Below are 15994 nucleotides of genomic sequence, written 5' to 3' on the forward strand. Positions count from 1 at the left end.
GCTGCGGATAGCAGGGCTTTCAACTCCATTGTGGATAGGCTAGAGCCGCTGCTCTGCCAAACAGCTGATCAGCAGGATTCTAGGTATCGGCACCAGACATTAATGGCCTGGAAAAAGCCATCAACCACTTTAATCCAATAACTTTTATACAAGTTTGCTTCTGCTGTTTTTATTCAGACTATGGAAGGATCATAAGTTCCCCCATTTGCCCTTTAATTTGTGCTACCAAAAGCCTGTAGTGTTTGACTGTGGGATCAGACTACACAGTTGTATAGCAGAACAACGGTAAAAATACCTGAAGGCAGTCTCTATGGTACCAAGATGTCTTACAGCAAGGTCCTCGTAGAACATGGTAGGAAGGAACATGCTCAACAGTCTCCAGACATATTGTGCACGGAGAGGACTCTTTGCTTTGTGTAGAGAGAACTGTCTGTACAGGTCGATGCTCCCAGCAGAAAGAACTAAAAACAGATGAAAAATATTACAGTAAAATTAGGAAACTCTTTACAGAATGCAAATGGTATTTATTACAATTCATGGTAACCAATTAAAACGGGAAGGGATAGAGAGAATGTGCAGTTTCATAGCTTCTTATTTTTGGCTGAAGAAAGGGTAGAATTTTTCTCATGAAACCACCACATATTTATATGGTCCATTAGGATGTGACTAATCGGATAAAAGCTGTTCGCAGGGGGTTAAAGAAACCAGATATGGCTCCTTTCACACTGCCGATGGACCCCTTTCACTAAGATGGGGTCCCGATTGACCAGTTATTTTTAAGCGGCAAGTAGCAGGAGAAAAATTTGTGTGAGCACAAATTTTTCTACAGTTATTCGCGTTCCTGAAATAACTGGCTTCACACTGCCGGAGAAAAACGGCAGCATGAAAGTAGCTTATGTGGTGGCGAGCAGACTGCGGTACCAGATTCTTTTTACCCGAACTGTTACAATGCCACTCGCTTCCTGGCTTATAACTAGTGATCGCTGTTTGTCTCAGGAGTGAGACCTGATGCTATCAAGAATTTTGACATGTGTGGGGAAACATGCGGAAAGTTTTTAATTAAGGCATTAACCAATCAAAGGAAGGGTCTGTGTGTGACAACATTGTTTTATGAGAAGCAGATACTGCAGTCTGCAGGTTTATAGTTGTTTAGAATGCAGCCGATGTTTTCTGTGACACGGGGCTTCAGCATACAAGAGGACAAGACCTGGACAAGGTTACCAGCTATTGTTCATCCACAGCCCAACAAGTTCACTATGCAATATTGAGCGAGATCTCACTCAGACACTGTGTGATGCAAAAGATTAAGAGAAGGTGCCAGAGGCATCACCAGTTTGTTCTGTGCTTCTTTCTTATAACACTAAAAGAAGTAGGAAAACGAGATTTTCTTTAAAGGGGTACTCCGCTGCTCAGCATTTGGAACAAACTGTTCCGAGATAGCTAGAATACCCCTTTAGACTTGCCTCCAAATGACTGTAATGCTTTAATAGGAAAATCTAGTAGAAGTTAAAGGGGTACTCCGCTGCTCAGCGTTTGGAACAAACTGTTCCATACGCTGGAGTCGGGAGCTCGTGACGTCATAGCCCCGCCCCGCTCAATGCACATCATGACATCATGAGGGGGCAGGGCTTTGATGTCACAAGCTCCCGGTGCCAGGTCCAGTGTCCGGAACAGTTTGTTCCAAATGCTGAGCAGCAGAGTACCCCTTTAACCCCTTAAGGACTCAGCCCATTTTGGCCTTAAGGACTCAGACAATTTCATTTTTACGTTTTCATTTTTTCCTCCTCGCCTTCTAAAAATCATAACTCTTTTATATTTTCATCCACAGACTAGTATGAAGGCTTGTTTTTTGCGCGACCAGTTGTCCTTTGTAATGACATAACTCATTATATCATAAAATGTATGGTGCAACCAAAAAACACTTTTTGTGGGGAAATTAAAACGAAAAACGCAATTTTGCTAATTTTGAAAGGTTTCGTTTTCACGCCGTACAATTTATGGTAAAAATGACGTGTGTTCTTTATTCTGAGGGTCAATACGATTAAAATGATAACCATTATTACATACTTTTATATTATTGTTGCGCTTAAAAAAAATCACAAACTTTTTAACCAAATTAGTACGTTTATAATCCCTTTATTTTGATGACCTCTATCTTTTTTATTTTTCCGTATAAGCGGCGGTATGGGGGCTCATTTATTGCGCCATGATCTGTACTTTTTTTTATACCACATTTGCATATAAAAAAACTTTTAATTTTTTATAATTTTTTTTTTAATAAAATGTTTTAAAAAAGTAGGAATTTTGGACTTTTTTTTTTTTCGTTCACCGTACGGGATCATTAACATTTTATTTTAATAGTTCGGACATTTACGCACGCGGCGATACCAAATATGTCTATAAAAAAAAATGTTTATGCTTTTTGGGGGTAAAATAGGAAAAAAACGGACGGTTTACTTTTTTATTGGGGGAGGGTATTTTTTTTTTTTTTTTTTTTTTTTTTTTTTTTTTTACACTTGAATAGTCCCCATAGGGGACTATTCATAGCAATACCATGATTGCTAATACTGATCTGTTCTATGTATAGGACATAGAACAGATCAGTGTTTTCGGTCATCTTCTGCTCTGGTCTGCTCGATCACAGACCAGAGCAGGAGACGCCGGGAGCCGGACGGAGGAAGGAGAGGGGACCTCCGTGCGGCATTATGAATGATCGGATCCCCGCAGCAGCGCTGCGGGCGATCCAATCATTCATTCAAATCGCGCACTGCCGCGATCTGTATTGATCCCGGCACCTGAGGGGTTAATGGCGGACGCCCGCGAGATCGCGGGCGTCGGCCATTGCTGGCGGGTCCCTGGCTGCGATCAGAAGCCGGGATCAGCCGCGCATGACACGGGCATCGCTGTAAATGTACGTCCTGGTGCGTTAAGTACCACCTCACCAGGACGTACATTTACGTCCTGCGTCCTTAAGGGGTTAAGGGATTAAATTCTCATCCATCAGATTATTGCATGCTTTGGAAAACTTAAAATTTGAAGGATATCCGTCATATGTGAAACTACATGAAAAAGAAAGAAATTACCTGAAGATGTCTGTGAACTGGAAAATGCACTGCCTCTCTGTTCCACAAGGAAAATGGTAACCGCGTTTGCAACGAGGAAACACACAGCCGATGGACGCTCCGTGTCCTTTACATACACAGCATTTCTGGAAGGTGAGGAAAATGTTTAGTGAGGTGAGCAAAAACATTTAAAGCTACCGGAGACACTTATCAGAATCTGTGCATGAATGGTTGCTATGGGCAACTGCTCCGCTTTTCCTCTGCATAAGGTTTTCACAAGACTGGTGAGCGCCTTTGCTTAAAGCGCAAATCCCCAATTTTATTTAACATTTTTTTTGTTAAACAGTCATGCAGTCCAAAAGCACAATAGTTACGTATGGCAGTGTGTTTTTACCCGTTCTGAGGGGCTGTTTTCTACAAATGTAATAAGCGCGCTCTCATGCTGGTCTTCTAGATAACCGTACCAAGAGACCCAGAGCGGTACAATGTAATGGCTAGGTATGGTTTCACACTGCGAAGATGCAGCACAGAGCGTACATAGAACATATCCCAGCGAGGCCAAGGCAGCCCCTCAAAACAGGTATTTGGAAAAATAAAATGACACACACACATTTCTCTATAATTTCCCTAGAGACATACGCACACATTATATGATTACCAATTTCCTGGCTCTGTTTATTTCTTTCTTAATGTCACTGACCAGGAATCCATATATACCCTCATCTTCATTGCCCCTTTGCCAGATGCCGCTGGAAAGAAGCTAGGAGAAAAAAAATAAGTCACATTAAATCCTCATCATTGGAAGAATACACCACTAGTTATATGTAGTTATACACTTGGCTCTCCCCGTTTACTCTTGGCTCTCACATGCTCTATGGAGAAACATTTAGATATGCCATAAAATGTCCGGGACCCTTCAGGGAAAGGGGTCCTATGATACCAATTTACCCATAAATACTCATGTCCCAGTGACTGAAAAGATGTGCCTTTATATCGCCCTCATGTACTCACCAGGCAGTAATAATGCAGAGTCAAATTGTGTTCTTTGTAGGTCTTTTTCTCCCCAAATTTCTCAGTGCAGTCATCTTTACGTCCACATAACATGCAGGCTGTGAAGATCAGACAAGGGAGGTTTTATGGTGAAACATATAATGCTTAAGAAAGGCTCTATTGTTGAGCCGAAACGTCGCTTTGCACAGATGTCTGAATAAACCGCACGAGTTTTTGACCATATTTTGGAGTGCTGCTTCTACTTTTCTTCGATATTCGTTTGGGAATTGGTCTGTTCCGGAAGCTGAGCCCCCAGACGGATCTGGAATCCTGATCACACTGGATTCTCCATATACAGTGATCCCTCAACTTACAATGGCCTCAACATACAATGGTCTTTTCTGGACCATTGTAACTTGAAACCAGACTCAACATACAATGTACAGACAGTCCAGATCTGTGACACCTGTCACAACTGGAGGAACAGACCAATCAGAATGGGCATTCACTGGTAAATCATCTGTATTACTGAGGTGTAAGCACTGACTGGCTGTCAGGTAGCGCCCCCTACAGTACAGGGAGGTATTACATGTTCTGTACTCTTTACCTGTGCCAGGGTTAGCTGCTCCTTTTGGAAACCAAGTAAGGGCGGCTCCATTTGGGACACTGTGTGTACTTTATAGGACCCTAAAGAAGCTCCTGTCCTCTACTTAAACCATTGTTTCCCAAGCAGGGTGCCTCCAGCTGTTGCAAAACTACAACTTCCAGCATGCCCGAACAGCCAACGGCTGTCCGGGCATACTGGGAGTTGTAGTTTTGCAAAAGCTGGAGGCTCCCTGCTTGGGAAACACTGACCTAGACAGTGATTTACAACTCCCAGCAGCTTTTTCTTACTTTTATATGCAAGTATTTGTTTTATCTATATTAGTTATCTACTTATTTTTCTTTATTCCTCGCATTTTCCTATTTTTTGGATGACATTTTGGGGCTTCAGAACCAATTACCAGGTTTCCATAGAGTTATAGTCTCAACATACAATGGTTTCAACATACAATGGTCGTCCTGGAACCAATTAATATTGTTACTTGAGGGACCACTGTGTATATATATATTATATATCAGTAAAGCAAACAAATATCCTGCACTCACCGCTCAGCATAAGACTCAAAGCTCCTTAACCAGATCAACCGGTGACTAGGACTGCAGAGATACGCGGGCGCTCAGAGGCGAACGCCGGCAGTTTTCGTGCACGGTGCCTCGAAGGCCGGAAGAAGCGCACCTTGCGCAAAAACTGCCGGCGTTCATCTCTGAGCGCCCACACATCTCTGCAGTCCTAGTCACCGGTTACATAGTTAGTACGGTCGAAAAAAGACATACGTCCATCAAGTTCAACCAGGGAATTAAGGGGTAGGGGTGTGGTGCGATATTGGGGAAGGGATGGGATTTTATATTTCTTCATAACCATTAATGTTATTTTGTTCCAGGAATGTATCTAATCCTGTTTTAAAGCTGTTAATTGTTCCTGCTGTGACCAGTTCCTGAGGTAGACTGTTCCATAAGTTCACAGTTCTCATGGAAAAGAAGGCGTGATGACCCTTGAGACTAAACTTTTTCTTCTCCAGACGGAGGGAGTGCCCCCTCGTCCTTTGGGGGGAATCCGGTTGATCCGGTTAAGGAGCTTCGAGTCTTATGCTGAGCGGTGAGTGCAGGATATTTGTTTGCTTTACTGGTTTATTTGATACGAAGTCTATTACTATATCACGTCCTCCCTATAGCACCTCCGCTAACTCACTACTAAGGTTGTGTATCTGCATCACCGCTACGTATTTCCCTCCACCCAGTGCCATTGGAACGCTACTCAGTGGTGCCGTACAACCCCTTTTGACATATATATATATATATATATATACACACACATATATATACACACACACACACTAGAAGTATTTTACATCAGAAAGGATACACTAAATGTTATGCAAATTTAGGGACAAAGTCTGTGCCTATTCTGTGCTGCAATCTGCTGCAAAGCAGTGTCCCATTATTTTAACCTTGAATTAACGCTGCAGTTCATATCCAGATTTAAAGTGTACCCATCATTTATAAAAACTTTGGACATGTAATTTTAATCACCCATTTTTGAACAAGTGGGGAGAAGCGCCTTTGGCTGTCGGGGCATGTTAGGAGTTGTAGTTTTACAACAGCTTGTTGGCAAACAGATTAATTCTAATAAAAATATAGAAATGTAATCTGAATGAATTGTACTTACCCAAGTTCCCTGTAGCTGAAGGGTCGGAGTCGCTCATCTTGACACTTTTTAGACTCCTGTAAATAAATACAGTAAATATCAATGGGAGCATATAGTGGCTTCAGGTTCCATTCACTGAACAATGAACAATTTCTATATGACGAGTCCTGATCAGCTGATCGCAGGGTGATCCAACCAAAGGACCTTGACCGTTTTCCATTAGGTTTCCCCACACAATACAGATGATAGCTAACAGGGTGGGCACAGGAGAAAAAAGAAGCAATAGTAACACTAATAAAATGTCTAAGTAATATCATGTAGCAAGGTAGCGTCCATATAAAATGTCTCCATTGTTAACATCTCTGCTCGCTGTCAGTGAATACAAATATTCTTGTTTACGTGCAAACGCAGAAAAACACATTCAGACCTTAAGATTACCTAAACAAAATAAAACTGTAGGCAATAAGTATCTAATCTGTAAGAGAGTCTGACAATGGGACCTTCCACCAATCATGAGAATGGAGGACAATTGTTCCCTAAGGCAATAGAGGATGAGGTGTAATCCCTTTACACTAGTTTTTGGCATTATATGCACAAAAATAAATAAAAAACACAAATTCTGGAAGATGCAAGGTGAGCCAGGAATATAGGGAAAGCGAGCCAACAAAATGGCTTAAAGGGGTATTTCAGGAAAATATTTTGACTGGCTTCAGAAAGTTAAACAGATGTGTAAATTACTTCTATTTAAAAAATCTTAATCCTTCCAATAGTTATCTGCTGCTGAAGTTGAGTTGTTCTTTTCTGTCTGACAACAGTGCTCTCTGCTGACATCTCTGTCTCAGGAACTGCACAGAGTAGAAGAGGTTTGCTTTGGGGATTTGCTCCTACTCTGGACAGTTCCCGAGACACGTGTCATCAGAGAGCACTTAGACAGAAAAGAACAACTCAACTACAGCAGCTCATAAGTACTGGAAGGATTAAGATTTTTTTTAGAAGTCATTTACAAATCTGTTTAACTTATCTGGAGCCAGTTGTGATAAATTTTATATATATAAGATTTTTTTCCTGGAATACCCCTTTAGCGTGTACCTGTCGCTTTATTTTTGGATATAGAGGTGAAACTCAAAAAAATATTTCATATCGTGCAAAAGTCCATTTTATTTCAGTAATGCAACTTAATAGGAAAGGAATCATGAAATGCGTTGGCAGAAATACGTAGCTACCAAACAATTCCATATTCTTACATTGTAAGTTTGCCTCGCTAAGATTCTCCCAGTTAGTTCTAGCGATCGGTCACAGTCTGAACACTCAGACTACAACCGATCAAAACTTTGGAGCCGTCTCTACAACGTCAAAAAGGGACAGTGTCCATTTAAAGGGCCACTTCAGCGCAATGTAATATTCCCCTCCCGGCATAAGGGTCTATTCACAGGGCAGAATTTTCCGCTTGTGGAATTCCGCCTCAAAATAAAGGCCATAGAGTTCTATGGGATTCCGCACTCCCATTCACACTTCTGGATTTCTGCTTGCGGAATTCCGCTAGCGGAATTCCGCAAGCAGAAATTCAGAAGTGTGAATGGGAGTGCGGAATCCCATAGAAGTCTATGGGCTCTAATTTGAGACGGAATTCCACAAGCGGAAAATTCTGCCCTGTGAATAGACCCTTAGGCTAGGTTCACACTGCGGAATCTCCGGGCAGAATTTCTGCCGGAGATCGAGCCGGCGGCACTAGGACAGCGTGGACTACATTGCCGTCCCCATAGATGACAATGCATTTCTGAGCAGATCTCCCAAAAGATCCAACCAGAAATGCATTGCCGTCTATGGGAGCAGCAATGCAGTCTGCTCGGTCCTAGCGCCGCCGGCTCGATCTCCGCACAGAAATTCTGCAGTGTGAAACCAGAGTTTGCTTCCCATCATAGTCTCTGGGCATTCCATTATTTCATTGTGCAGAAAACTGACGACGTGACGAAGACAGGAATCCCCCCTCGAAACGCGTTGTCCTGCCAACTCAGCTGTGTAAACCAATTTGCCTCTGTACAATTTATACTCTGGTAAATAAAAAAAAGTTATTCACAGTAAACTTCCTGCGAAAACTTCTTCAACATCCCAGTGAAGCGCCGATCCCGCAAGTCGGAATTTTGGGATCACCCCCACCAGGGGTTCCCGCAACCTGCCTCCAGCTACGTTCTGCAGAAAACTGTGATAATTCCATTTAAAGGGGTTCTCCGGTGCTTAGACATCTTTAACCCTATCCAAAGGATAGGAGATAAGATGCCTGATCGCGGGAGTGCCGCAGCTGGGGACGCCCCCTGGGATCACGCACGCGGCACCCCGTTTATAATCAGCCCCCGAAGCATGTTCGCTCCGGGTCTGATTACGGACGACCACAAGGGCGGCGGCGTGTGACATCACGCTCCGCCCCTCCATGCAAGCCTACGGGAGGGGGCGTGATAGCTGTCACGCGCCCTCCCATAAAGCCTATGAGCATTGAGGGCCGGAGCGTTACGTCACACGCCACCGCCCTTGTGGTCGTCCGTAATCAGACCCGAAGCGAACACGCTCCGGGGACTGATTACAAACGGGGTGCCGCATGCATGATCCCGGGCATCCACAGCGGCGGGACCCCCGCGATCAGGCATCTTATCCCCTATCCTTTTTAATAGGGGATAAGATGTCTAAGCACCGGAGTACCCCTTTAATCTGAATTTTAAACAACATCACTGAGTTTGGAGAGTATGATTAAAATATAATAGAGGTGTCAGAATAGTCTCTAATTGAAATATTTCCAATATTCTCTATGGCCATTCCTTTTAGTAGTCCTAATGCAATGTGAACGTGACCTTTCACAAAAACAAAAACAACAACAAAGCAAAAACAGAATAAATGATAAACGTAATAAAAAGATATGCAACAATCAGATCTTGTTTTACTCTATACGTCTGTGGTTAAAATAACAACTTACCCTAAACTGGAAAACTTGATAAGATCCGTGTCCTAATGCTGCAACCGCCTGCACAATCCGCACCATGTAAACAATACCAACCAACGAGAAGAAACCGCAGCCCACACTAAGCGTCTATCAGCGACCACATACTCCGAGCGGCGTTTCCCCCTCAGTCCAGCACCCGATCCCTCCGCCGTCTCCTTTCTCTTTCTGTATTCAAACTGCCTCGAAAATTCAAACCCTAACATCCGGCTCCATTCCGGAAGTCACGCTCTGTGGGGCGGAGCTTGCGTGTCACGCCTCGGTCTCACTGGAACGTCTCATTCTGTGTTGGCTGGGGGGGGGGGGAGGCGTGGTGGAGAGAAACTGTGCTAGGCGTTGTGTTGTAGTGAGAAACGGTTAATTTCCGTATATCTGGGATGAATTCACACGGGGCCACACTGAGCGGTCAAAATGTATGCGATATATTGCCGAAAAGCCACTTGTCGGTTTAATGTGGAGGTCCGCTGTATTGCGTGTGCTGTGTGTGACACGTAGGTGTCCGCGAGGCCATTCTTGATAGCAGCGTTTCCCAACCAGCGTGCCTCCAGCTGTTGCAAAACTACAACTCCCAGCATGCCCGGACAGCCAAAGGCTGTCCGGGCATGCTGGGAGTTGTAGTTTTGCAACAGCTGGAGGCACGCTGTTTGGGAAACGCTGCTTTATATAGTTTCTTCATTATTCTACGCGGTCATGGCGTTGTGCTGACACTAGATGGCGATGCAACACGGAAATATCTGAAAAGCGACTATAAATCAGGGAACAACACTGCTAGACTCATTAACCCCTTCCCTCTTTGACGATTTTTCATTTTTGCACTTTTGTTTTTTCCTCCTCACCTTCTAAAAATCATAACGCTTTAAATTTTCCACCAAAAAATCCATATGAGGGCTTGTTCTTTGCACCAACAATTTTACTTTGTAATGTCATTAATAATTTCACTACAAAATCTACGGAGAAACCAGAAAAAAATTATTTGTGGGGTAAAATTGGATTTTTTTTTTACTGGCTTGCGTTTCTACAGTAAAAAATTGCACCTTATATTTAATCTATAGGTCCGTACGGTCGCAAGGATATAAAAATTATATAGGTTTTTCTTTATAAGGGGCGGTATGAGGACTAATTTTTCACGCTGTGATCTGAAGTTTTTATCGGTACCATTTTTGTTTTGATAGGACTTTTTGATAATTTTTTATAAATTTTTTTATGGTATAAAAAGTGACCAAAAATACGCAATTTTGGACCTTGGAATTTTTTTTACGTGTATGCAATTGATTTAATTAGTGATACATTTTTATAGTTTGGATACTTACGCACGCGGCGATACCACATATGTTTATTTTTATTTACTCAGTTTTTTTTATGGGAAAAGGGGATAATTCAACTTTTATTAGAGAAGGGGTTAAATCACATTTATTAGCACTTTATTTTCACTTTTTATAACATTGCACACACTGATTTCGTACACTGACCACTGCCATGCAATAGCATGGCATTGATCAGTGTTATGCCGCTTGACTGCTCCTGCCTGGATCTCGGGCACGGAGCAGTCATTTGGCCATCGGACAGCGAGGAGGCAGGTAGGGACCCTCCTCTTGTCCTGCAAGCTGTTCAGGACACCACGATTTCTCCACGTCGGTCCCGAACAGCACCACTGAGCTAACCGGCAATGTTTACTTTAGTTTTAGACGCGACGATCAAGTTTGATCGTCGCGTCTAAAGGGTTAATGCCGGACATCAGCCCGATCGGCGATGTCCGGCATTAGCTGTGAGTCCTTTTTGCCTATAGGAACCGAGATCCACCGGGTTTGATGCGCGCTCACCTGCTGAGCGCGCGCCATACCTCAAGAGCCGCGGATGGACGTTAATGAATGTCCACTTGCGGCAAGGGGTTAATTTCTAAAGATAATTTGTTTTCCCTTGGACTGGTTAGGATCGGTGGAAATTTTATTGACACAACCTCCGGGATGTTACAATTGTGTCCCATACTGCTGGCAGAAAAAAATAAAGGGATGCATACCTGCTGCCGCTCCTCTGGTAACCCATTTCGGCCTCCTCTTCCTGGTTGATGGTGGTTGGTAAGTCATAAGTCCTGCCTAGGCCAGCGATAGTCTAAGCGCCACCGACACGAGTTTTTCGGGACCGTAAACATCCCACTGCTGCTCAGCCTATCGCTGGCCGAGGCGGGATTTCACTGCAGCCGGTGATTGGCTGAGTGCAGTATGACTCACCAACATTCAGGAAGAGGAGGCCAAAACGGGTTACCGGAGGCATTGGGGGAGCGGTGGCAGGTATGTATGCCTTTATTTTTTTTACTGCCGGCAGTATGGGACACAATTTTAACATCCCAGAGTACTCCTTTAAGGACGTACAGGTATGCTCTTGTGTCCTGGTACTTAAGCGTGCTTACAAGCTGATCGCACTTCATACCCGATGCGGGTCCCGGTTGCTATCAGCAGCAACGACTCACGGTTAATGTCGGGCATCGCCGATCGGGCCGAGGCCCGACATGAACCTTTTAGACGCCATGATCAAAGTTGATTGCGGTGTCTAAATGCAGGAGTTAACGGTGCCGGTAGCTCAGCTCGGGACATCTGCAGCAAAATTCCGATCAGCTGAATGGATGGTGGGAGGGCCCTTACCTGCCTCCTCACCGTCCGATCGGGCCTCTGCTGCTCCCAGCCAGCCATGGCAGGCTAGAGCAGCAGAGCACCGATAACACTGATCAATGCTGAGCCAAAGCTCAGCATTGAACAGTGGATGCAATGAAAAGATTGCATGGTATAGCCCCCTATGGTAAAAAAAAAAAAAAAAAGGATAAAGTGTAAAAAAAAGTTAATAAAAGTAATTTAACCCCTTACCTAAGAAAAGTTTGAATCCTCCCCCTTTACCATTTTTTTAATAAAATAATGTAATCAAACGTAAACATATGTGGTATTGCTGCATGCGTAAATGTCTTAACTATTAAAATATAATGTTACTTAAATTGCACGGTTGATGGTGTACTCATAAAAAAATACCAAAGTCCATAATTGTGCATTTTTGGTCACTTCATATACCATAAAAATATTAATAAAAAACGATCAAAATGTCCCATCAAAATAAAAATGGTAGCGATAAAAACTACAGATCAAGGCCCTCATATAGTCCTGTATACAGAAAAATAAAAAAGTTATAGGGTTCAGAAGAGGACAATTTTTAAGCATCCAAATTTTGGTGCATGTAGTAAAATAAAATAAAACCTACATTAAATTGGGTATCCTTGTAGCTGTATGGACCTACAGAATAAAGATAAGGTGTAATTTTTACCGAAAAGTGCACTGCATGGAAACAGAAGCCCACTTTTATTTTTTTTTATTTTACCCCACAAATAATAGTTTTTTTTTTGTTTCGCCGCAGATTTTGTTATAAAATAAGTGATGTCATTACAAAGTTCAATTGGTGACACAAAAAACAAAGCCCTCAAATTTTAAAGCGTTATGATTTTTAGAAGGGGAGGGGGAAAAACGAAAATTGGCTTGGTCCTTAAAGGGGTTATCCACCATAAGGTAATTTTAGTACTTATCAGCTGCTGTATACTACAGAAACCTCTGTCCGTATCAGGAACTGTCTCCTGCTCTGGACAGTTCCTTCCACAAACAGAGGTGTCAGCACAGAGCACTGTGGTCAGACAGAAAAGAACCACACAACTTCCTGTGGAGCATACAGCAGCTGATAAGTACTGGAAGGATTAAAGAACCAGTATCATGCAAAAAACTTATCCCCTATATGAAGGATAGGTGATAAGTTTTAGATCGTGGGGGGGGGGGGGGTCCGAGCGCTGAGGCCCCCACGATCTCCTGTTTAGAGCCCTGGCTTTCCTTTACAGTGGGGCGTCACGACTCCCGCCCGAAGCGGGGCCGCCACGCTCCCTCCATATAGCTCTACGGGAGAGCCGTTCAGCAATCTTCAGCTCTCCCATAGAGCTATATAGAGGGGGTGTGGCACCACACTGTGAAGGGGTTCTGAACAGGAGATCACGGGGGCCCCAGCGCTCAGATCCCCAGTGATCTAAAACTTATCCTCTAGGGAATACGTTTTTTTTCATGATACTAGTCCTTTAAGATTTTTAATTAGAAGTAATTTACAAATCTGTTTAACTTTTTAGCACCAGTTGATTTTTAAAATTTCTTTTCCAATGGAGTACCCTTTTAAGCCATTTGTTAAAAAAAAGTTAGCATTTTTTTTAACCCCTTCATGACCCAGCGAATTTTGATTTCTATCTTATGTTTTTTTTTCCTCATCACCTTCTAAGACCCATAACTTATTTTATTTTTCTACTGACAAAGTTGTATTAGGGCTTATTTTTTGCAACACAAGTTGTGCTTTTCATTGGCACACTTTATTTTATCATATAATGTATTATGAAGCCAGAAAAACTATTTTGCATGACAAAATTGATAAACAAAATATGGAATTGCGCAATTTTGTGGGGCAATAATTTTATCGGAGTTCACCTTACAATAAAACTGACTTTATTCTATGGGTCAGTACGATTCCAATAATCCCAAACTTGGATAATTTTTGTTTTGTTTTATGTAAAAAAAAAAAAAAAAAAAAAAAAAAACACATATAGGAGTTCTGCCCCCTATGTTCTGACATTGATCAATGTAATTCTATTGCATTACATTGATCCATGTTTTCAGAACTCGATTGCTATGGGATGCCTTAGGCAGCATCAGCAAACACCGAGCTGTGGGAGCACAGTTGAGACCCCAGGCTTCAACAACAACACATCGGCACCTCACAATTACATTGCGGAGGTGCCGATGGGTCCCCTAGACACCAGGGATTACCGCCATTAAATGTTTAACCAGTTAAATGACGGACATTGGAGTGAGTGATTTCACGCTGCTCTGTCTACTTAGGCAGCAGAGCGGTGATGAGGGCTGTCAATCATGCTGAGGGGGCAGGATTACAGCCGGAGCATCAGGACTAGAAGAGGGACTAGACTAGAGATAAATAAAAATCTTTTCAAATTCCCACATATATTATTTGAAAAAATAAGTGCGCATTTAGTGCCCATCGCTGTTCCGGATGCTGTATACAAAATTTTCTCCTAAACACAAACTCATTCCTTTCAATGAAACTTAGCTGCAATACCGCACACAACCTGAGAACAAGAGTGGCGCAACCCCTCTTCAATATATATTTATATGATAAATCTCCCCTGTTGTGTGTGTGTGTGTGTGTGTGTGTGTGTATATATATATATATATATGCATATATATATATATATATATATATATATATATATATATATATATATAGTGATGAGCGTCATTGGCCATATTCGAATTTGCGATATTTCACGAATTTATAGACAAATATTCGTCCTACATTCGCAAATTTTGTGTATTCGTTATATTCGCATGTGCGCATATTCACGTATTCGAGGAAGGAAACAGTGAGGGGGTGGGCAACTTTACTATTGGTTGCTAGGGATGTTGTTGATAACCTCTGACAAGTGTATTTGCATCATTCTAATTGGCCCACAAGTGAAAAGAAGGAATATGCGAATATGTGCATATGCGGGAAAAACGAATATTCACAATTTCGAATATATAGCGTATATATTTGCAATATTTGGGAATTTGCGATATTCGCAATAAAAATTCAAAATGCGAATATTCGCGCCCAACACTATATATATATATATATGTATAAATGTATATATGTATATATATATATATATATATATATATATATGTGTACAGTTTATTTTGCCCTCTCTACAGAGTGGCTGCTGTAGACCTCACCCACCATCTGAAAGTTGTAGCACCTATACGGTTGTTTCCCATGCAGGGTGCCCCCAGCTGTTGCAAAACTTCAAATCCCTATACATTTGTAAAATGCTGCACCAAATCCTCCAGGGTACCCTCACTAAAGAAATATGTTTTATGCATTTAAATTGTCTTCATACAAATCACATTCTGCAGCCCCATTCACAAATATGGAACTTCATTTTGTTTTTCAGAAACCAGGGGCCACTCTCTGCAGAGCTCTAATCCTTCAAGGTATGTGCAGTTTTATGTGTTTTTATTGTGGATTACAAAAAAAAAAAAATATATATATATATATATATATATATATATATATATATATATATAAATTTTCTCCGCCAACTATCTTACGTGATCTTAAAGGAAATTTGTGTCAATAGATCTTCCGCAGACCCGTTCACACTGTGGAATTCCCCACCGTTGAAATTGATCTGTGCAAGCGAATGAACCTGTTCATTCTTTGTGAGGATGTCTGCGAGTACTGCATTGCCAGCAATGGTGACACCACAGGGCCACGCAGTCCTACCAATGAAGTATTTCGGCGGCTGCAAGATGTAATCTCCTCTCACGGAATTCTGCGAGCGGAGATACTGTTCACATTATTTAATGTGAACATACCCTAAAGGGCCTCCAAGCCATCATGACAGCATTCATTCAATTGTGTTACGTTCCTTTGAGGCCATGTAAAATCTCAGATGACCATTGTTGGAACAATAAATTGTATACAAAAACTATCAATGAATCACACAAAATTATTTGCACTTATTATTATTTGCACTTATTATTATTTGCAAAACAAAGTATGTATGATGCCCAAACCTCCAGGCGTGGGCTCTGTACACTGAGGACAAGCACGGGCTCCCTATAGTGAGCTAGGATTTATTGT

At 42.1% G+C, this 15994-nt stretch overlaps 1 protein-coding gene and 1 long non-coding RNA gene across 2 annotated transcripts in view; one reads left to right on the plus strand and one right to left on the minus strand.

Annotated features, from left to right (window-relative positions):
* G2E3 (G2/M-phase specific E3 ubiquitin protein ligase) overlaps positions 1–9471 on the minus strand; it is a 37262-nt gene extending 27791 nt beyond the window's left edge. Inside the window, exons 1-6 of the mRNA XM_056547348.1 lie at positions 9266–9471; positions 6322–6377; positions 4074–4171; positions 3721–3822; positions 3084–3208; positions 296–461 (exon numbers count right to left, since the gene is read on the minus strand). Coding sequence (XP_056403323.1) covers positions 296–461; positions 3084–3208; positions 3721–3822; positions 4074–4171; positions 6322–6358 — 528 coding nt within the window. The 5' untranslated portion in view covers positions 6359–6377; positions 9266–9471. The remainder of the gene's footprint in view (positions 1–295; positions 462–3083; positions 3209–3720; positions 3823–4073; positions 4172–6321; positions 6378–9265) is intronic.
* Positions 9472–9596: 125 nt separating this feature from the next.
* On the plus strand, positions 9597–15794 carry LOC130295973 (uncharacterized). Its single transcript, XR_008849079.1, has 3 exons — positions 9597–9702; positions 15303–15342; positions 15489–15794. It is a non-coding gene; the product is annotated as an uncharacterized LOC130295973 (long non-coding RNA).
* Positions 15795–15994: the final 200 nt, after the last annotated feature.

The sequence above is a fragment of the Hyla sarda genome, chromosome 11 (assembly GCF_029499605.1).
Source record: "Hyla sarda isolate aHylSar1 chromosome 11, aHylSar1.hap1, whole genome shotgun sequence".
NCBI classification, from domain to species: Eukaryota; Metazoa; Chordata; class Amphibia; order Anura; family Hylidae; genus Hyla; species Hyla sarda.